The sequence below is a fragment of the Lolium perenne genome, chromosome 3, assembly GCF_019359855.2.
Source record: "Lolium perenne isolate Kyuss_39 chromosome 3, Kyuss_2.0, whole genome shotgun sequence".
Lineage (NCBI taxonomy): Eukaryota > Viridiplantae > Streptophyta > Magnoliopsida > Poales > Poaceae > Lolium > Lolium perenne.
This window is the reverse complement of record NC_067246.2, coordinates 40,285,457-40,307,899: the sequence shown is the minus strand read 5'-3', so window position 1 is coordinate 40,307,899 and position 22,443 is coordinate 40,285,457. Positions and strand designations below refer to the sequence as shown.

General features: G+C 45.6%; 2 protein-coding genes and 1 pseudogene across 2 annotated transcripts; 2 read left to right on the top strand and 1 right to left on the bottom strand.

The window, feature by feature from the left end:
* Window positions 1-10,428: 10,428 nt before the first annotated feature.
* LOC127340701 (uncharacterized) lies at window positions 10,429-11,735 on the top strand. Its single transcript, XM_051366454.2, has 2 exons — window positions 10,429-11,323; window positions 11,428-11,735. The coding sequence occupies exons 1-2, from the start codon at window positions 10,490-10,492 to the stop codon at window positions 11,449-11,451; spliced, it is 858 nt and encodes a 285-aa protein (XP_051222414.1). The 5' UTR covers window positions 10,429-10,489; the 3' UTR covers window positions 11,452-11,735.
* A 1,866-nt stretch (window positions 11,736-13,601) lies between these two features.
* On the top strand, window positions 13,602-15,407 carry LOC127339040 (pentatricopeptide repeat-containing protein At4g25270, chloroplastic-like; annotated as a pseudogene).
* A 4,366-nt stretch (window positions 15,408-19,773) lies between these two features.
* On the bottom strand, window positions 19,774-20,489 carry LOC127340703 (cytochrome c-type biogenesis protein CcmE homolog, mitochondrial-like). Its single transcript, XM_051366456.1, has one exon. It carries the CDS (start codon window positions 20,480-20,482, stop codon window positions 19,853-19,855), a length of 630 nt encoding a protein of 209 aa, XP_051222416.1. The 5' UTR covers window positions 20,483-20,489; the 3' UTR covers window positions 19,774-19,852.
* Window positions 20,490-22,443: the final 1,954 nt, after the last annotated feature.

The window sequence follows — 22,443 nt, the reverse complement described above, 5'->3', positions numbered from 1 at the left end:
CTAAGCTTGGGGATGCTGATACGTCTCCGACGTATCGATAATTTCTTATGTTCCATGCCACATTATTGATGTTATCTACATGTTTTATGCACACTTTATGTCATATTCGTGCATTTTCTGGAACTAACCTATTAACAAGATGCCGAAGTGCCAGTTGCTGTTTTCTGCTGTTTTTGGTTTCAGAAATCCTAGTAACGAAATATTCTCGGAATTGGACGAAATCAACGCCCAGGGTCCTATTTTGCCACGAAGCTTCCAGAAGTCCAAAGAGGAGACGAAGAGGGGCCACGAGGGGGCCACACCCTAGGGCGGCGCGGCCCCCCCCTTGGCCGCGCGGCCCTGTGGTGTGGGGCCCTCGTGCCGCCTCCTGACTTGCCCTTCCGCCTACTTAAAGCCTCCGTCGCGAAACCCCCGCACGAGAGCCACGATACGGAAAACCCTTGCGAGACGCCGCCGCCGCCGATCCCATCTCGGGGGATCCAGGAGATCGCCTCCGGCACCCTGCCGGAGAGGGGATTCATCTCCCGGAGGACTCTACGCCGCCATGGTCGCCTCCGGAGTGATGTGTGAGTAGTCTACCCCTGGACTATGGATCCATAGCTGTAGCTAGATGGTTGTCTTCTCCCCATTGTGCTATCATTGTCGGATCTTGTGAGCTGCCTAACATGATCAAGATCATCTATCTGTAATTCTATATGTTGCGTTTGTTGGGATCCGATGAATAGAGAATACTATGTTATGTTGATTATCAATCTATTGTCTATGTGTTGTTTATGATCTTGCATGCTCTCCGTTATTAGTAGATGCTCTGGCCAAGTTGATGCTAGTAACTCCAAGAGGGAGTATTTATGCTCGATAGTGGGTTCATGTCTCCGTGAATCTGGAGGAGTGACAAGAACCACTAAGGTTACGGATGTGCTGTTGCCACTAGGGATAAAACATTGATGCTATGTCTAAGGATGTAGTTGTTGATTACATTACGCACCATACTTAATGCAATTGTCTGTTGCTTTGCAACTTAATACTGGAGGGGGTTCGGATGATAACCTGAAGGTGGACTTTTTAGGCATAGATGCAGTTGGATGGCGGTCTATGTACTTTGTCGTAATGCCCAATTAAATCTCACTATACTCATCATAATATGTATGTGCATGGTCATGCTCTCTTTATTTGTCAATTGCCCAACTGTAATTTGTTCACCCAACATGCTGTTTATCTTATGGGAGAGACACCTCTAGTGAACTGTGGACCCCGGTCCAATTCTCTATACTGAAATACAATCTACTGCAATACCTGTTTTACTGTTTTCTGCAAACAATCATCTTCCACACAATACGGTTAATCCTTTGTTACAGCAAGCCGGTGAGATTGACAACCTCACTGTTTCGTTGGGGCAAAGTACTTTGGTTGTGTTGTGCAGGTTCCACGTTGGCGCTGGAATCTCTGGTGTTGCGTCGCACTACATCCCGCCGCCATCAACCTTCAACGTGCTTCTTGGCTCCTCCTGGTTCGATAAACCTTGGTTTCTTTCTGAGGGAAAACTTGCTGCTGTGCGCATCATACCTTCCTCTTGGGGTTCCCAACGAACGTGTGAGTTACACGCCATCAGGACCCTGGGCTCCAATTCCGAGAATATTTCCTTTGTACGATTTCTGAAACCAAAAACAGCAGAAAACAGCAACTGGCTCTTCGGCATCTCGTCAATAGGTTAGTGCCGGAAAATGCATAATAATAACATATAATGTGTATAAAACATGTGAGTATCATCATAAAAGTAGCATGGAACATAAGAAATTATAGATACGTTTGGGACGTATCAATATATCAACAATTTCCTTTTTCAAGAGCCGCTCAGTTTCATAGATTTCACCAATATGTCGGCATTGTACTTTGTAGTCACCCCACCCCGCTATCATTCTCAACTACTGCGCAAATCCATGTCTTAATTCTAATTTAGCGACATATTGGCAAACATCTCATCTAAGACATCAGCATTCACTTTTCTTAGGAACAGAGCGTGAGTGTGCTTCTAATTTCAAAAAAAAAATCAAAATTAACTAAAAGGAAGAAGTCAAATGAGTTTGACGATGTGTGTCTGAACATGTAATAATGAGACAAAAAAAAATTCACTAAAACTCAGTTGGCTTACTCAAACTACTTACCTGTGAGGCTACTATGGGAAATGCGAATAACTTTTGCTCAACATACATGAGTAATAGAATAGCTCATTTATGTCCTTACACTTTCCACTGTAATTCTCGTGTTTCATCTCGCCACAATAATCAGCATGCGCCATGACCTTGATTAGTTTCCGTGGTGTATCTGCCAGACAACTTGGTTTCACCTCAGGGTACATCATGAATCTGCTAGAAGACTTCTTCAAGAGAGGTTATTTCAGAGTGGGGATGGAACATCTGTTAGGTTCTAAGAGGATGTGTGGATGGGAGATATTTCGTTATCTCATCAATATCCGACACTGTATAATATTGCAAGAATGGGGTTCATTGATATTCCTGGTAAAGTAGATGCTATCAGACATGCAGTCATACTCAATTCGATGGAATTGTTTGATCTTAAAGGGGATCTTCTATAATTTCGCACATAAGGGGTAATTTCTTGGTTTCGTCCGGTCATTAATAACTTGATTATTTTTAGATATTAGTAGATAGAAAGAACGCTCATAAGGAGTCCTATTGAAACCAAAAAATATAGGCCTGCTTGCCATCCACACCAGAATAGATAGAGTTTTCCGAAGAAACCTGCTAGTGGAGGAAGGCCTCCTAGGGATAAGAGACATAGGGCTAAAGAGAGAGCCAAAAAAAGGATCTTTCGTGTAACCTATCAATAATTCTTTTAGAAGAGGTTTGAATGATAATAAGTGGGTGCAATGGTTACATCTATGCCAACGATTAATTACAATTAACTTAACATCTGAACCTGATAAGTTTATTTGGAAGCTTACTGATTCGAATATTTTTCAGTTAAGTCTATGTACCTTGATTGGATGAATGGACATACTATTTATCTTCGTAGGTATCAGTGGAAGTTAAAGATCCCTTTGAAAACTAAAAAATTTATGTGGTTCCTTAGCAATAAGGTGCTTCTAACTAAGGATAATTTAGCTAAATGGAAGTGAAAGAGATGTTAAAAGTGTTGTTTTTGTGATTCCACAGAAACCGTTAATCATTTGTTTATTCATTGCCCTTTTGCAAAGGTAATATGGCGTATGATGTACCTTACTTATAACATTTCTCCACCAGCTAATATTACTAATATGTTTGGTAAATGACTGAATGGTGTGAGAAAAGATGACAAACAGAAAATTTGAATTGGTGTTTCGGCCCTTTGTTGGGCTATTTAGAGGACTAGAAATGATATTATCTTTAATAAATAAAGTGGAACTAATTTTTTGCAGGTTATCCGGCGAGCTGCTCATTCAATTCAGCAATGGGTTTTCCTTCTCCCGATGGAGCAGCGGGAGGATATAGTTATTGGATGCAACCAGATGCTAGTGGTTGCTCAAGACTTCTTTTTCCAGGCTACTGGGTGGCGGCATCTTAATAGAATAGCAAATGCATAGCTTTTCTGTTTGCCATATTTTCAATTGGTTGATTCATATATCGAACTTTAGCTTTTCCATGATTGTAATAAGTGATGATGGATTTATCGTGACTTGATACTTTATTTTTAATAAAGCAAGCCGTGTGCATCTATTGATGCAGAGGCTGAGACTATGCTCCTTTATCGAAAAAAATGAACCTGCTAGAGAACCGCCATAGTGCTTTCCTGGTCCTAGACCATGAACGCAAGGAGCAGAATTTACTTGCTCTTGCACTCTTGGAATTAAACCCCAGTTCTCTTTTGCAACAAATAATTTATGACCAGAGATATTTTTCAAGAACCAGACAAACCAAACCAACATGCATCTTTTTCATAGGCCCAAATTAAGAACAAAACTAATTTGTTATTAATTACCAAATTGTAAATTACCAAAATGAGCTAGTTCAATTATTGAAAAAGAAACTACTTTAAATTGTCAATGAACATTATTGCTACAATGCTACTTCACGATATGCTTTAGCAATAATTACTAAAAAAACATTTAGTTATTTTTCCGTGTCCCCTGTAACGAAAATCAGTTCAATAACCTAAATCTCATATTCAATGGATACCAGATAACCATAGTCCTACAACATATTCTCATGGATACAATGTCAATGATACTATGATAGCCATAGTCCGACAACACATTCTCATGGATACAATGCAAATGATAGCTTAGCACTGAAGAAAACAACCTTGGTCTCAACAATGCCAAAAATTTGTTGTACTATAGTAAATAATATCAACCTCTAACCAAACATACCAAGTAAGCTCGAGGATATCAATATGTATAAGGGTAAGAATTGGTAATAACTGAAAAGTGAAAACACATTTCGTGCACCTTAACTCGGGTGTGGTAGCTGCAAAGGGTTTGGTGTTCATACTGAACTGGAATAGTGCTTTTGCTCCAACGGAGCACGTAGCATTCATGGCCAACAGAGCTACTCAAAAATAGGAGAAAGCCGAAGAGACTACCTGTAAAAATCGATGGAGTATTCTGATGCAAAATTAACCAAATTACTTGGGGTGCACCAAAAGCATGACATCACTTATATTTGTGTTTCTCCTTCTCATCAAGGTTATGTAAAAGGAATACAGACCATTTGTGCGTTATCGCTTACTTCACAACTGGGGAAGAACTGAGCCTAACTATGATGACATTGCTGGAAGTGCCTTCCCTAGAGTAAGTATCTCTAAGGAACGATAGCCCAAGCTTGACTTCCATGTAAATGGAGTCAGCTGATTCTCCTTTAAATAACAAGAAAAAGTATGTCTAGTGGAGCAAGGAAATACTGCAAGCATGCCAAATCTCAATGATCTCTTGTTGTTTACTCTCAAATTTCAAAGGCCTCCTAGAAGATGCTTGCAAAGGCATCCATGATCAGGTCTAATCCAATGCTCTTCCCATTTGAACTCTACAACATTTATTACGTCTAAGTAAAAGAAATGAGTAATTTCCTTGCACTCCCACCTATAATTTAATGTATGGTAAGGAACACCTCTGATCAGCTAGTGTGTTGTCCTCTGGCCATGTATCCTTCCCGGAGTTCTTCGCAGCAGCCTGAATGAAAGCACGACCTCATCCGCTGCTAGGTGGTTGCACGAAGCCGCAACCTCCTTCTGGAGAGCCGCCTGTCCTTGAGCACCGCCGCCTCCACATACCTTGATTAACACCAGATGAAAGATTTCCATATATCAGGTTCTATTGCGAACAATCAGAAAAATGGCACAACTTGCAAAACAATAACATGAATATACATGGGTAGTTAGTAATGAACTTTCTATACCATCGTATGTGACTCTAGCATATACTCGGTGGATGTTAGTCGGCTGCGATTGGATCCGCATGAACCGCACCGTGCATTGGACACATATTACGGGTTAACATTCAAGGAAAGTCGTCAATCGAAATTGATCCTTAATTCTGCTGTCAACTCAAATGTAATCTTTTTTACATTTGATTTTACTATAAAATCGTATGATTACGAGATGATCAACCTCCCAGCCTATTTCCTGATCTCTCCAAATTCTGCCTCCGTGCACCAAAATCCAATAACACAATACCTCTCCCCCAATGACGGGTTTCGTACCACCCACCAGGGCGTACCTTTTCGATGAGGAAGGCATGACCTTCTACATCACCTTCACCCATCGTGTTGAGAGGGTGGAGTGGTGGATCCGCTGTGTGAAGTCGCTCCGACCAAGTGCGTCAGCCTGGACTGCGAGTTCACCATCGCGAAGCCAGGAAGCCAGAAGGACCTTCCACTCCAGCACAGGCAGCACATCGCGTCGCTAGCGAGGTGCTCGTCTTCCATATTGTGCACGTGGCAATGCAGTGTTGCAGGCCCTCAGGGAATTCCTTGGGGTGTTGTTATCGGCAACAACCTGAAGATGCTCGAGTATTATAACCTTGCAGCCATTCTGGGGGCTCATGACCTCCAGAGGATCATCCCTAACCCGACAAAGAACTGTCCTCCTTCGCTCTATGATCTGTCCAACCATTACGTTGGGAAAAAGCTTGTGAAGAATCCTCACAATTCCATTAGATGCGACAATTGGTCCGAGTTCCCATTGGACTATGATCAACTCAAGTATGCCACTCTGGATGCGCATATCAACTTCATAATAGCTAGGAAGCAATGTCATCTAGTCGGCTACGATAGCATTATGGATCACCTCAATGTAGAGATGATGTAATGGACTAATATAAACGGTTGAAATTATGAATGAAGTTGCATTGTTCTGCATTCGAGTATTGCTACATCACACGGTTGAGTACAGAGATACAAACGTGTGCAATGGCCTCACACGTTACACATGATTTGTTACTTTGAAATCGTGTATTGTACGCACACATGGTTCTTGCACGAAACAACAATGTGCTTTTTTGCTCACAAGTCGCAAACGGTTTAGTTCTGCCAGCTCGTGTTCCAAATTTTCGCCTATCGGGCCCAACTGATGTCCCCCTCTTTCTGGTTTAAAATAGGATAATGAATCTTATCCGGTATCACTCCACTCCACATCCGCCTCCTGTTAAGACTACTATGCATACCTCATCTGCTAGGTGGAAGCTCAATTTTGGCTGGAGATCTTTGTCGAATACCGATGAACTTCAGTACAACATGTTGGTCATGCAGTTGCGCTAATCCACGCATTCGGAGTCCAGACCTGCCGCTGATAAGTCCGGTCAAGCTGCCGGCTCGTCATCGACCTCCACCATGGCCATGACAGCGCGAGACAATGCCCTCACCCTCCCACAGGTTTTACCTTGTTAACATGTGCATGTTCACTTTGTATTTGTAGCCTAGATCTACTCTAAGCGTCAGTGTTTCTGGTGCCTCTAGATTCGATTATATTGTTTAATGCAGATCTACAATATTATGTTATATTGACGTGATATGTTTTTTTACCTAATGTTTACTACAGATGTAGTGATGTGTGTTGCTTAGATCTACATGGATAGATATGTAGTTTAGTGTGTCAATTAAAATAGATTAGTGGTAGTACAGTATTGTGTTATATTGACACAGATATGTTATCTCTAGCTAATGTTCACTGCAGATGTACTAATATTATGTTATATTGACATGATCTTTTATCTCTAGCTACTTTAGATGTACAACCATTTATGTTAGAAATATTTTTTCTACATGTTTCACATATTTAACTCTATGTTAACATTTTATAATGGGGATAGAATTCTGGGAACACGGTATAAGAGGATTTGGTTACCGATCTTATATCATGATATGAGGATATGCTAAGATAACATAGACAAATACGTAACCAAGACGAACAAGCCCGAAAGCCGCGGACAAGGTTCAACAAAGGCTCCTAATCAGGCTGTCTGGAAAACTATGGCGGATCTTTTCACAGGAATTTGTCTAGAAGGCAAAGACGTAACCAAAAATGACTCATTGTATAGCTAGCAGTCGAATGTATGTCATAATGTATGTATGCAACTGTTGTATCAAATGTATAATCATGTATAATGAAATTTTGGTACTGTGTTTCAGTGCAATGTTGCATTGGGTTACTAGTTCAACTGGATTTGTAGGTACAACTACTAGGTGATTACTAAATCGTTTGCAATGTTTCTAAAAAGCAGACGACTCGCACAAACATCACTATTTCCAATTGTCAAGAACACACACGGTAGAGTACATAAAACCGTTTGCCGCATGCCTCGTTATCACAAACAGTTTCTGTAAACTTAGCGTGTGCGACAGCATGTCCGGTTGCACACGGTTTTGTGCTTTGTTTAGGCGTAATGCCCACCCTTGCATAGCGACAGTTAGGTTTATCGTGTGCGACAACCTATTTCAGGCGTGTGCGACTACGCGATCTATACTAGTATATTTTCTTAAGTAATAAAAATTGTCCTAGATATTTCTCAACAATGGCACAATTTTTGAATAGCAACCAGTAACCACCTCATTCGAATCCTCCTAAACGTAAAGGGGATGTCCTAGAAATCTAGGACACTGCCATCTTTGGTAGCTCGGGTTATCAGCAAAATCTTCAACCCTTATAGTCCAGTATTTAAACAAGAGAAGACTTTGCTCCAAATTAATTCATTCACCCACTTTGTTCTATCATCATCATTACAAACAGCATCCAGCATGAGGAGAAATTTCTTTCCATCTACCTTTTTTATGCAAAAGATTGTCCTTAATTCATTGAATAAGAAGAAAGTGTTCAAAGTTTTGGGTTACAAGCCACCCACTCTAGATAAAGACTACTCTCTCGGCATCAAGATACCCAAGTGTTTTCACCATCCAACACCCATGATTCTAGAAAAGATGATTGTTAGCAAGGTGCTTTTGTTCGTGAAGGTCCCCGCGCATTCCAAAGCTCCCAAGAGATTAGCATAATAAGTGACACCGTCAAGTTCCTTCTTCCCTCATTGGTGAGGACCTCATTGCTCCACCATGAAATAACATTATCAAAACCGGTCCAAGCCGAGGGGTCCAAGTGCGGAAGCCGAAGCCATTTTTTAGCCAAGTTCCAAAAACTATACCATGGGTTTTCACCCCGGAGAGGCCCAATTTCTACAAAATGACTTCCACAAGGAAACGACTAAAGGGCCATCATTGCAAGTACAACCAATGAATGCCAACATAGCACTTCCACCCTGGAAAGTGAGATGCAAATCTCAGAGAGCACCACCATCCACGAAGTCATCATGTTGTCCAAGTTGTTAACAATATGTGGTTGACGGACGCCAAATACCCAAGCATGCAACCTTCTATGGCAAGCACACAAGCATGTAGTTGTGAGCAACTCTATTTTACCATAGAATGCAAACATATGTGATGTTATTTATTTTTGGGGGTGCTTAATTGTAGAACCATAGAGAGGGGTTTGGCGTAATGTGTTGGATGTTGTATTGAGCCTCTCGGACGAGAAACTGTGGTATAATCTGTATCAGTTAAAAACTCGAAAAATGTCCCGTGTCAATATAATTTCATCATTCGAATCAGATACATGAACCCATATCCTTAGGAAGTTCATGTGTATATGTTCAACACTAAATGCCAACCAGGCTAGTGTTCTCAACTCCACCAACACCTACAGAGGATATGTTATTACATATGCTTGAGTCAACACCACCAACACCTACAGAGGATGTAGCATTACAGATGCCTGAGTCACTGTGTACAAGGGAATTTTGAAACGATGAAATAAAATAGTTGTGTGCATCGATTGATGCAGAGGCTGGGGAGATTCTCCATTTCAAAAAAAAAAAATCTTGCCATGGGCAGCAACACTGGGCGCAGGTAGCGGGTCCTCCTCTGCGTGCACTAGGACGGAGAGGCTTTTGCTGTCACATCTCCGTAGCATGAGTAAATTATAGAAAACTGTCACATTTTGGGCTAAGGTAACATATCAGTACCTATTTTGCTAATTTTTGCAAAAAAGTACCACTTCTAAGAAAAGCAGTAACATATAGCGCAAACAGTTTTAACAACACATTGACAAACGTCTGTTGCCCCGCCATTAAGACTGATCCGGTCAGAACCACCCGCCCGCTCGACGCGGCGGCGAGCAGCGGTCATGCTCCTTGACGCACGAACCGCTCCAGCTTGTTGGTCTGCTCCCCCAGCTTCTTCCCGCGGAACAACACGGACTCCACGTTCTTCTACGGTAGCATCTCCTCTGCCGCCACGCCGCCCCTTGACCGCGGCGAGCCCATCAACTGTATGCAGTATGCGGATGTAGTTGCTCGCCTGTATGCAGCTCTAGAATCAAAGAGAAAATTGGCTTGGGAGTGTTTGAAAACAAGATACATATCGAATTTTTAAAAACTTTGAAACATGAATTCTGGGTGTTTGAAAATAAAGGGCTACATGTAGCTCGGGAGTTTCCCCTATTAGGCGCCAATATATATCTCTATAGAAATCATAATCCTAGTGTGAAGTTTTTGTGCATGGTCTGCTACACAAAAATGATAAATCTGAAGATTTGAAAGTATGCATGTTTCACACTTTTCTCATTTGTGTGTAGCTCAGAATAAAAATTACTTGAAATCCATATTTTGCACTTTGGTGGGATACATCCATAATATATTACTTTTTGAAAAAGTTGCAACTCTTAAATATTATTTTTGACATTCGTAAGATAACCGGATCACTTGAGATTCGGAGCGAAAAATCTTTACTATTTAGACATCTTATTACATTTTCAAATTACGAAAATTATAGAGTGATAATTGTCTTGTAGTGGTAGCACGCCACCCTTGCAGAGCATGACCCCGGTCAAAAGAAAAGAATGCAGAGGGTGAGGCGGTTCCAGTACTGGGCCCATTCTGCAGGATTCGCTCACCTGCAACTTGCTCCCGTCCACAACTCACGATCAGAGAGACCAGGCCACGGCGGCGGCGGCTATGGAGGGAGAGGTGGGCAAGAGGGCGCTAGAGTGCATCCTCATGCCGGCCATGTTCGCCGCCAAGACCGTCCGGGCCCAGCGCGACCGCCTCCTGCAGCTCCGGCGCCGCCTGCAGCGGAGCCCAGGGTCCGTCTCCGTCCAGGACCTCGCCGCCGATCTCTTCAAGGTCTACTCCAAGGGCCTCACGCACGGCGCCGGCTACCTCACCGGCTGCCTCGAGCTCGCCTACGACAACGACGCCGACCTCTCCTTCTGCGACCCCGCCTTCGCCTTCGTCCCCGACGAGCAGCTCTACGAGACGCTCTTCGCGCACCGCCTCCGCCCGCGCCCGGCCACCCAGACCGACGCCTTCGCCCGCCTCGAGGTCGCCTACTACGCCGTCAACCTCGCCCTGCGCTACCACGTCCCGCGCTGCGTCGAGTTCCTCGTCGGCGTCCGCCCGCCCTCCGCCACCGCCGCCGGCGGCAAGCCGGATGACCGCATGGTCGGCTACGCAGACGACACGCTCGCCGCCGCCACCGACCACATCTTCAAGACCCGCCTCGCCGGCATGCCCCGCCCCGACCCCGACGTCCCCAGGACCCGCCCCAGCTTGTTCAACCGTACCCTGGACCCGTCCCAAGGTCCCGCCGCCGCCACTTGGGAGCCCCCTCAGGTGGCCACCAGCAACGACCCGGACCAGGCGCTCAGCTACCTCCACCGCGCCTGCTCCCTCGCCAGCCTCGCCGTCAAGCACATCGACGCCGCCGTCGCCGTCATCTCCACCTTCCTCGACCCCAAGGACGTCGCAGAAACCGCCGAAATGGCCAACGAAGACGCCTACATCTCTGAGGTACTGTACTGGATTCGCTTGCTGCTACCAGATCTGTTCATCCGCATGAATGCTTCCATCAATCTGAATTATCCAATTCATTCTCTTCACTTGATTCACTGCAGGACGGACCCTACCCATCAGATTAACCACCTCACTACTTCACCTGATCGCGCGAGGCTGTCAAGCGATTGCAGGGGTGGGATCCCATTACATTGTTGATTGAAGCCAAGCTCGTTTAATTCGTCTATGCTCTCTAGTTCATCCAACTTCCTACAATTTCTGTTCAATTGTCTCATCAGACTAATCTGCTGCATGCTACTAGTATCTTTTTTGAGAGAAATCTGCTGCTACTATCAAAGTTAATTTCTGGACGGCCGTGGCTATCCTCGATTCATTGCCGATAAATCTACTACTAGTAGTACTAGGCTTATATACTGTAAAGCCATATCTGCATCTTATTCGTGGACGACCGATTCGAATTGCAGCAAAAGCTGGAAAGTTTGGAGATGCTATGTTTTCCCAATCTTGTCCCGGTTAACATTTCTTCGATCCACCGTGCAAAGGTGTGATCCAACAGAACTTAGCAACAAAACATGCTAATACAGCAAAATGATGATGAACAACCATTATAAACTAAAACGACTAACCATGAAATCCTAGCTTATTGCCCCTTATTTATTTTGGCTTTTGATCATGCGTGTAACAAGGGACATAATCTAACCAAATGAACTGTTGTTTCAAAGTTAGATGAAAGTTTCTTTTTTTTAGCATAATTAACATCTGCGCAGACATAGTTGAGGTAGGCTTAGGGCAACTCCAGGTCTGATGCAAACGTTTGCGTTCGGGCAGTTAAAAAAGGGTTTGCCCCCACACTAGTGGACGGATGCATACTGACCGGCCCGTCCGTGGTGACGGGCCCGCCTGCCAGTGGGCGCGTCGCTTCAGCGCCTGCACTTCCCACAGCCTTCAACGCCGCCATCAATGGCATGCCTCTACGGCGGCCTCGCTAGCCCTAGTGCTCAGCTGATGGGCTTCTATGCCGCTATAAATAGTACGCGCTTGGAGTCCTGCACCGTGTTGACAGCCGTCCTTTAAAAGGATACCGGCGAGGCCCTGCCATCGCCCACATCTCCACTCAGCAACATCGTCATTGCCACATCTTGCTCCCGCACGCCACGAGCCACCGCCATCGTCGATTAGGCCATGGGGAAGAAGGGCTTCCCATGGAAGCACTCGAAGAGGAACGATGCCGAGGCTGGGTCCTCGATTGCGAAGTAGAAAGAGGGGAAGTTGTGCAACCGGGTGCCCAGCCGCATCGATGTTGCTCGGGCCCTGTACGAGAGCAGGACACCATGCAAGGGCTAGGAAGATGTGCACCTGGACGATGGGTGGCTCCTCAACCACCGGGCGTGTCCCCATGCCGCCGGTACCACATTCCGGCCGAGCCCATCGTGACGAAATTGTCCGTAGGCCCTCCGCGCTGACCCAAGGTACACCGTCAAATCCCTAATGCTGACCCAAGGCATCTGCTCCCCCTCCACCGCCCCAGCCATCGTTGTGGGATCAGTGTCCTGCGCCGGCTGTGTCCGCTCCTCCCTCCATCTCTCCTCCACATGTGTACCAAATGATGTCGTCGGTGCCTAACTAGCCATGGCAGATGCCGATATGGGTTGACCTGACCAAGGATGAATATGACGGGTAGCAGTCGTCGCTACGAAGACTAGGGTTAGGAGGCCTTGAAGGTCCGTCTATTTCTTTCTTGTGTTTTTATCTTTTCTAACCTACGTAAATTATGCCATTTTACAATGAAAATAAAAATTTGTGTCGGACCGCTAGGACTACCCAAACCAAACGGATAAACACGACCGAACAATGATTATTGGTATTCGCGGTTCGTCCCAAACGAACCAAAACAAACGCATTTTTTGTCCGGTTTTGCTTGTCTCAGTCAACTGAGATTTTCTTAAGTCTAAGTCACTTACAAAAATGTGCTTTGAGTTGCACTTTTCTGTTAAAAAGTGCAATTGCACTTTTCTGATAGAAATGTGCAACTGAACCGAGTTGCACTTTTTTTTAAACTGCAGTTGCACTTTTCTGAGTTGACTGAGACTTAAGAAAATCTCAGTCAACTGAGACATAGGCAAACCCTTTTTTGTCTGTCTTACGTCGTGCAGCTGAAAATACTGTTAAATGCTAAAAAAAAATGTACAGTACATTATTCAGTGTACTATGATTCTTAATGACATGTCAAAAACAAACACAGTATGGAGTATTTCGGTATTTCTATCTTCAGAAACGAGCTATTCTAGCGGGTGTCCAGATAAGATGTCGAGATGGCACTAGCCACGATTGCCGCTACCCACGCTACTGGCGCGCTCCCGCGTCGGCGGCGCCGCCGCGCTCCGGCTACCACCACCCGCTTCACCACGCCGCCGCCTCCTCCAGCTACCCTCGACCGCGTGCTCTCCGACCTCCAATCCTACCCGCACCTCCTCACCCCATCCCTGCTGCGGCCCCTCCTCGCGGCGCTGCCGCTCCACCCGTCCCCGCGCCGCCGCCTCGCCGCCCTCCGCGGCCTCCTCCCGGAATCCCTCCTCCGCCGCAACCCGGACCTCGCGCTCCGCCTCCTCCACCTCCACGCCTCCCTCGGCCTCCTCGCCTACGCGCACCACATATTCGACCACCTCCTCCCCGCGCACACCCGCCGGGGCCGCGCCTTCCCGTGGAACTGCCTCGTCGCCGGCTACGCGCACCTCGGCCGCCACGAGGACGCCCTCGCGCTCTACCTCCAGATGGACGAGGAGGGCGCGCCGCGGGACGGCTTCACCTTCGCGTCCGCGCTCCGTGCCTGCGCCGGCCTTCGGTCCGCCGCGCTCGGCCGGGCCGTGCACCGCGACGCCGTGCGCGCCGGATTCGCTTCCGGCGACGTCGTCGCCGTGTGCGACGCTCTCGTGGACATGTACGCGAAGTGCGGCGACCTGGACATGGCTCGCCGGGTGTTCGAGGCAATGCCGGGTGTTCGGGACACCGTCTCATGGAACATCATGCTTGCTGGGTGCCTGAGGCATGGGCTCTCGACGCACGCGATCGAGTTCTGGAGAAGGATGCTCGGAGAAGGCCACATGCCCGACTCAGTTGCGCTGTCGATGATGCTCTCGCTTCTGTCCGACGATAAACAGGGGCTAGCGGTTCATGGCTGGGTGGTCCGCCACGCTCTCGAGCAGGAGTTGCCAGTAGCAAACGCCCTGATTGAAATGTACTCCAGGAAAAACGAGCTAGGCCATGCTCTTTGGGTGTTCGAGTCCATGACAGTGAAGGATCTGGTTTCATGGAACGCTATCATCTCCGCACACCGGCAAGACTTTGGAATTCTCATGATGTTCCGTCGCATGGTGGACTCTGGAGTGCAGCCGGATGAGACCACCTTTCCGGTGGTGCTCTCTGCGTGCGAGAACCTAGGGTTGGCGGAGGGTGGAACTAGGCTGTTTTCCGAGATGGAGAGTAAGTACATAATTCAGCCTACTCTGGAGCACTATACCTCTATGGTGAACATGCTAATCAAAGGAGGGATGCTCAAATGAGGCTTACACGTTCATGTCAAAGCGGACGCATCTCAGCCGCGAGCCAAGGGTCATGATGTCTCTGCTGCATGCTAGCTCAGTACATAATAACATCAGGATAGGAGAAATCGCCACAAAGAAGCTGTTTGACCTGGAGCCTGACAATGGTCATAGTTTCGTCGCTCTAATGAAGATGTACAAAAATACAGGTAGGTTGGAGGAGGTGGAGAAGGTGGTGAGGGATAAAGGGATTTAATGTCGAGCCAGCCGTTGCTTTTGCTTCAAAGTGGTGACGATTTCAGGTCCGATTTACTCTGCACATAGTGTTGGACCAAACTCAGATTATGTCCCTATAGTACAGGATCAGTAGGACAGAGATACTAATGTTTGTACTAGTATTGGAGACAGTCATGCTTCATGGTGCACAATGTACACGCCATTTTTTTCTTCTGTAACATAGAAATACTTGATTGTATCTAGGCCCAGCTGTACTCTATTTCTAACCTATGCCTAATCTAAATATGATGTCCTCAATTTTGTCAGTTTCTGTGACAGGAACTTATCCGAGTACCCAAAAATAATGAGCGCGTTATGAATTACACATGTTTTTCCAGCTGGTGTTTGATGAATTAGCACATCAGCCTTCAGTGAAACAGTTAAAGATCTAGCATCTTTATATTAGGCAGAGCTGACATAGTTGGTTCCATTCTTATGTTGTTAGCACTGCATAAGAGGAGGGTCTGAAACTGAATGGGGAGACTTGGAGATGGCTCACTGGGTGTTCGAGGGAATGCCCGAGAGGGATGCCCAGTGTTGAACCAAACTCAGATTATTTACCTATAGTCCAGGATCAGTAGGACTGTAGGACAGAGATACTAATGTTTGTACCAGTATCAGCGACGGTCATACTTCATGGTGCACAATGTACACACATTTTCTTCTATAACATAGAAATACTTGATTGTATCCAGGTGTGCTATACTTTATTTCTTAAGCTATGCCTAATCTAAGTATTCTATATGTGAGCTTCCTGTGATGGAGGAACTTATGTGAGTACCCAAACATAATGAATGCATTACAAAGTACACATGTTTTTCGAAGTTGGTGTTTGATGCATTAGTACATCACCCTTCAGTGAAACGGTTGAAGATCTTTATGTTAGGCAGATCTGAGATAGTTAGTTCCATTCTTATCCTGTTAGCACTGCAGAAGAGGAGGGCCTGGAACTGAATCGGGAACCTCCTGATGGTAAAAGGGGGAGGTGCTCTCTTAGCTGTAACATTTGACACACTGGCTGCTGGTCAGTCAATCCACTTTGCCTTGCCCTTGCTATGCACGGTGGTTATGCTGATGTCTCTCTTGATGAGCATTGTGCTGCTGGTTTCAGTATTACGATACTGCCTGCAAGAAGGCTGCTCAATTTTATTTACCCTTCTTTGTACAGGCTTGATGAAATATTGGCAATGGTATGCCATCTTTCCTTCTTACTGAACTGGTTAAGTTCGTTTTAGCCAGTGCCACTTGTAGACTTGTTACTTTCAAACTGTGTAAATCAAGCATGAAAGAATAACAAATAACTCAGTTTCTTTTGTTTGGGATGGAAATAACCCGTATAAGAACTGGTTAGTCTGTTCTATTAGGTTTGTTGGCCTGTAATAAATCTTGTTTTGAAACGTAGTTTCCATCTTATTTTGGAACTTTGCAGCCTCATCAGGCATGTTTGATATGAAGTTTATTATTGGCCCTGAATCTACTTATGGAAATATCATTATGCTTTCTTACTTTCAGTCTGTTAAAAATACCTCTGGCATATTCTGGGAACAGAATCCAGTATTTAGTAAATTAGAAATTCACTGTCGATTGATGTAGCTTAGTACATGCTGACATGGGGTATTTTTCAGATGGAGTTGAGAGAATATGAAAACGGATCAGAAACGGACAGAACTGAGTAGTGCCACATTTCCGCTCTGGGTTGGAACAAAACAAAAAAACATTACAGCTTATGCACAGTTTCTGTTGTATGAGAACTCATGGCTGAAAACTCTTTTAACTGCAGCTGATGGTCGAAATGCTGTTTCTTGTTCCAGCTGACTCTGGTTTTGATGAAACTCATTACGTCGTGGTTGTCAGAGGATGTCTGCCAGCTCAGAAACATGTTAACAAGGAGGCAACAACGCGAGGCAGTTCCAGCAGTTTGATCGAAACAAATAAAAGAGCAACAGACGATAGTTTTTTTTAACACATCAGACTTTATTAATCTCAAGTGCATTTTACATATAGGATGTCCCTGGCTGGACATGGACTAGCTTCTAAACCTAGACAAAGGATCAGTAAAGATCTGTTTTTAATTTCTGAACCGAGGTAGGCAACTGCAAGTAATACAACTTCAGCAGTAACGGACAGTAGATGTAGCCTGAAATATTGTCTTATAAGTACCATAATGAAGCCGAGTATAACTATGGTTCTCTGTCTTGATCAATGGCACACGAGCCTAGGCCGGAGCGGTGATCACTACCTCGAATATAAGCCAGGGAAAATCTATGTATAAGGATATGATGAATGGTCACACGATTTTCCTTAAAAAATGATATCTAGAAATTAAAAGTACCACTCAAGATTAAGATCTTTGTGTGGTTCTTGCACCAAAAAGTAATCCTTAGTATTCCTTACTAAAGATAACCTTGCTAAGTGTAATTAGAATGGTTGCAAAAATGTGTTTTTTGTGATTCAGAGGAGTCTATTGTGGGGGCCTACCGATCTGCTCAATAAAGAAGGCGGAACTACCGTGGAGCGGCTCGTGGTGGAGCAGCCTACTCCCACAGGACTTGTGCAGGATGCACGCGTGGCGAAGCTCCTCCGTCGTGGTGCGTTTAAGTGGGCAGAATGTCATACTCCCTCAATTTCAAAATATAAGGCATCTAAGGATTAGTCAAAAGGCAATACTTTTTAAGTTTGACCAAGTTTATACAAAAAATACAAATATTTACAATACTACCATAAAGTGCATTTTTTTTAATATGTTCATTCGATATTGTAGATGTAAATATTTTTTTTCTAAATATTTAGCCAAAGTTAGTAAAATTTGACTTTTGACCAAGTCTTAAACGCCTTACCTTTTAGGACGGAGGGAGTATATCAAATATACATAGAATTATAGTGACGTTTCTCAAAAGAAATTATGTTTTTCAAATAGCTGAAAATGACAACAATGGCATTTATTCAATTAACCCCAAAAAAATGCATCCACCAGTCTATGATACTCTGGTCGTCTCTCTTACCCTCGATTACCGAGTTCCATAGATGAACGAGATAGGATCCCAGGAACGCCGCGACGACCATGCCCATGCATCCGACGGAGACCGCGGCGACGTAGACCGCCTGTCCGGCCGTGGACGGCTTGACGGCCAGTAGGAGCACGAAGCCGACTACGGCGACGAGCTCCAGCAGCGTGCACCACCACAGGAACCTGACCCTCCTGCGCAGCTCGCAGTCCGCCGTCGCGACGCCGTCGGCGGCTCCAGCATTGGGATCGTTGGCGGTGAGGACGGACCTATCCTTCCACGCCCAGACGCCGCGCTGGTTCGCCTCCGCCGTGGCCGTGGAACCGCTGGCAAGAAGGTTCTCGATGTCAGCCATGGATATGTTGATCTGTGGAATCGACGACCTACACATACGCTACGCACGTAGGTTCATTATACGTAGAGCGCACGAGACTATGATATGGATCGGCGGAGGCCTGGTAATCTGGTATTATCATCTCTCTCTTTTTTGCAGGAAGTTCCCCCCTTGGGCCTTGTTTGGTACTAGAGTTTTAGTGGGAATTAGCGGGGATAATCCCTCCAAACTTTAAATCTCCATTTATCCCCAATGCATGTTTGGTGCTAGAGTATGAGAGAGTTTAATCCTCACTTATTCCCACTTTTCCTCCAAATTTTAGTGTAATTTTTTCAATCCCCAATACTCTACCCCTACCTAGTGGATTGGGGATGGGGTTTTGTGGGGATTGAGTGACATAAGTGATTCACCCAATACTCTAGAGTATTATCCCCACTAATCCCCACTGAAACACTAGTACCAAACAAGGCCTTGCGGGGGAAGGTATTATCATCTCTCTATTTATCTTTTGAGGTCAATGCAGTCTTCCGCCTGATCTAAGCCTATTTTTTTATGGAAACTAAAAAACCGGCGGTTTTTTTAAATATTTAACATGTTTACGAGATATGCTAGAGTTTCTCTTATTCATATCATCTCCTTTCCCCTCCTTGCGGGAAAGGGTCCTGCTGAGCGTCCCCCGGGGGATTAGATTTCTAATCCTCCGGGTGGACAGCCGTTGGATTAGGTCAATTGGACCGTTCTGATCGTGACACGTGTCACAGTATACTTCAGTCCCACTTTTGCTACCATGATGTACCAAAGTAGCAAAAAACGGTTCGTTTGTAGCAAAATCAACCCAATTGTAGCAAAACACGGTTCATCTAAAATACACATAGATCTCGTCGGAGACTCGCCGGAGACCTCGTCGGAGACGATGTAGCAAAAATGTTGTACTGTTATAGCAAATTTTTTTTGGTATTGTAGCAACACCGACTTCATCGGAGACCTCGCAAAGAACTCGCCGGAGACATGGTAGCAAAAAAAAATGCTAAAGTAGCAAAAAGACACAAAAATTGTAGCATCTTTTTTTTGCTATTGTAGCAAAACCGACCTTGTCGAAAGCTCGCCGGAGAATTTATAGCAGAAATACATAACAATTGTAGCAACCATATGTAGAACAAAAGTAGCAAAAATGACTTCATCGCAAAAATCTTGCCGAAAACCTCGGAGCAACGAATGTGTACTATTATAGCAGAAATACATAACAGTTGTAGGAACCATATAGAACAAAAAGTAGCAAAAAATGGGGCAGGAGTTGACGGTCGGCATCGGCAGCAAATGGGGCAGAATCTAGTTCGGCGCTAGGGGTAATTCATGCCCGATTTGTCACACCCTAAAAAACACACGGCGCGAGCGAAGGAAGAAGCGCCTCGGTGCCCTGCAGGAAGCACTGCCCCTCCCGCGCCTTGTCGGAGACCTTCCTGCCGGCGCCGTCGAGGTGGAGGTGGTCGGAGAGGGGCTTGAGGAAGCCCTCGACGACGACGGAGTGGCCCTCGCGGAAGAGGTCGGGGAGGGCGCCCTCGACGAACTCGATCTCGGAGGCGGAGGAGGAGGGTTGGGCGATGGAGCCCTCGAGGACGAGCCCGCCGAGCCGGCAGCGGGTCTTGGAGGGGTCGGTAGCGAAGCGCGCGAGCGCGTCCGTGGGCGTGAGGTAGAAGACGAGCTGGAACGTGGCCAGCATGGTGACCACGAACCCCGCCGCGCAGCCGAAGGTGAGCGCGTAGGTCCAGAGGCGCCGGCTCTGCAGCTGCCGCGCCTGCGCGCCGATGTCCGCCGCGCGGGGCTTCCGCGGGGCGCCCGGTCCGGCCCGCTGTGTCGCGGAGAAGAAGCGGGCGGGGTGGAGATTGTGCGCGAACGGGGTGGTGGTGGTGGCGCCGGTGGCGGGCGCGGCGGGGGTAGGGGTGGGGGTGTGGAGGAGGGTGGAGAGGAGGCGGTGGGAGGGGAGAAGGCGCGAGAATGCCATGGGGGGCTCGAGCTTGGAGGTGGGGTGGCGCGTCGCGGCGGTTTCCCGCAGCGGGGACGACGGAGCTGTTTGGGGATTCGGTGGTTGGGAGGAGAAAGGGATCATGTTGTGCGAGAGCAGCGCTGTCCACTCGTTTCCGTCGCCACGTCCCGGACACGTGCCGTGCTCTCGCAACGGAGGATCAGAACGCTGTTCCCCCGGGGGAACGTCAGCGTTTTCCTTCGGGAAATTCCTCAGCAAGAGCCTCATCCTTGGTGTTGCTCTCTTGCTTAGTTGTGCAAGTGGCTTCTCACTAAGTGTGTGTCTGTGTCTCCCCGACTTCAATGCCCTGACGACATGCTTACAAATTGTATCTTGACTCCATTGCTTTCACGACTCATGGTGTGTCATTCACGACATCAGGATTGATGGGTCTTGATCTATGGGTGTTTATTGTTCTTTCAATCTTTTTAAGTGACTGGTACAGTCTTCATGTCGTCGATTTTAAAATTAAGCTCTCCTGTTTTGTACTTCTTTCGTTAGGGGTTATAAAGCTAGATTGTTAATTCGTTAAGACCAAAACAGTTCATAAACTCCCCTTATTAATTGTTGCATGCATCAATAGTTTCACTCATGAGAAACACCTCTAGCATTATAATCCCTAATGGAGGGATTTTTTTTCTGCTCTTGAGTTTCTTCCTTTGTGGTTCAGCAATGCAACAACAGCTCAATGAAATCACCTGTTTTGAATTTTTTTATAGGGCACACAGAAATCCCCACCCCACCTGTACATACGCAGGTTGCGAGGCTAAACTGAGAGTGACTTGTACTCCTCGTCGAGTTCTGGCGGGACGGAAGTTTAAACTCGAAATAGTGTATTTGGCCGGTTGACTCACCGGAGTCCGGCCAAATTCTGGAAAAATCCGATAGGGGATGGAGCGTCGCGACCTTCTTGGGCGAGCACATGGCAACGACAGGGTAGGCGCAGAGCAAGCTCGGGACGAGCGGTGGGCGGTGGGGGGGCATGCACAGGATGGTGTCGGGGCGCACGGCCAGGAATCAGTACGATGAATATGAAGTTGAGGGGGAAAAGTAAAATAATAAAATAAAAACACTGACATGTAGACCTCTAATGGCATATTTCCAAGTTGTGGAGGTGTCCCCTACACATGCCCCAACACATGTTATGTATTGTTATAATCTTACATGTGGGCTCTACACTATTAAAATACATGTGAATAGAACATTAGGGAGGAATTATTGGGGAGCTGCTGGAAAGAAGAAAAATATAGGGGAGAAATCTTTTTAGGGGTGACCCTTACATGAAGATATAGGGAAGAAAATGTAGGGGTTCTGTTGGACTTGCTAGTGAAGACACAACACAATTTGATAGCGAAACGGTTCTCTCTTGTTCCAAATTAAGGTGCTCTAGTAAGCCACCTGGATTTGTTGAATATGAGTGTAGGTGCACCTGTTTTTTAACATATTGAAGAATGCCTATTTCAAAGTTTTAGGAAAAAATTAAATACATTCATGCATGTATATGTATGTATTACCTTAATACTTATCCTTGCAAAAAAATTGAATCGAGATCATATGTCGCCTACATAAAATATTTGTAAATTTATATTTCTTGAAGGATAAAAATCTAATCATTATAGTGTCATTTATACATTTTTCATTTTTTATGTAGGCCACACGTTTTTTTTCTTGAAAATTTACACGAGTTATCAAGATAATTTGTATATTCGAAAAACATTTTATTTTTTTCAAACCTTTTAGATAGCATTTAAATATTTCAAAAGAGAGGACCTATACCCAAGTTTTACTAACACTTTCCGCTCCAGTGAAATGCTATTAAACCCCTCCTAAATCTGACATCTGTGTATCTCATAAAGGTGGAATATTTATTCAGTGGGGGCGACATTCACGTTGACAGTGAGGCGCATATGGTGATTTCATCAATTTCAAGATCCAATCCG

What these genes read in the sequence shown, in the direction of transcription:
- LOC127340701 (XM_051366454.2), top strand. Translation starts at nt 10,490, where the DNA reads ATGGAGGGAGAGGTGGGCAAGAGGGCGCTAGAGTGCATCCTCATGCCG. An exon ending in AAGACGCCTACATCTCTGAG is followed by an intron (nt 11,324 to 11,427) that starts GTACTGTACTGG and finishes GATTCACTGCAG; the next exon opens with GACGGACCCTACCCATCAGA.
- LOC127340703 (XM_051366456.1), bottom strand. Translation starts at nt 20,482, where the DNA reads ATGGCATTCTCGCGCCTTCTCCCCTCCCACCGCCTCCTCTCCACCCTC.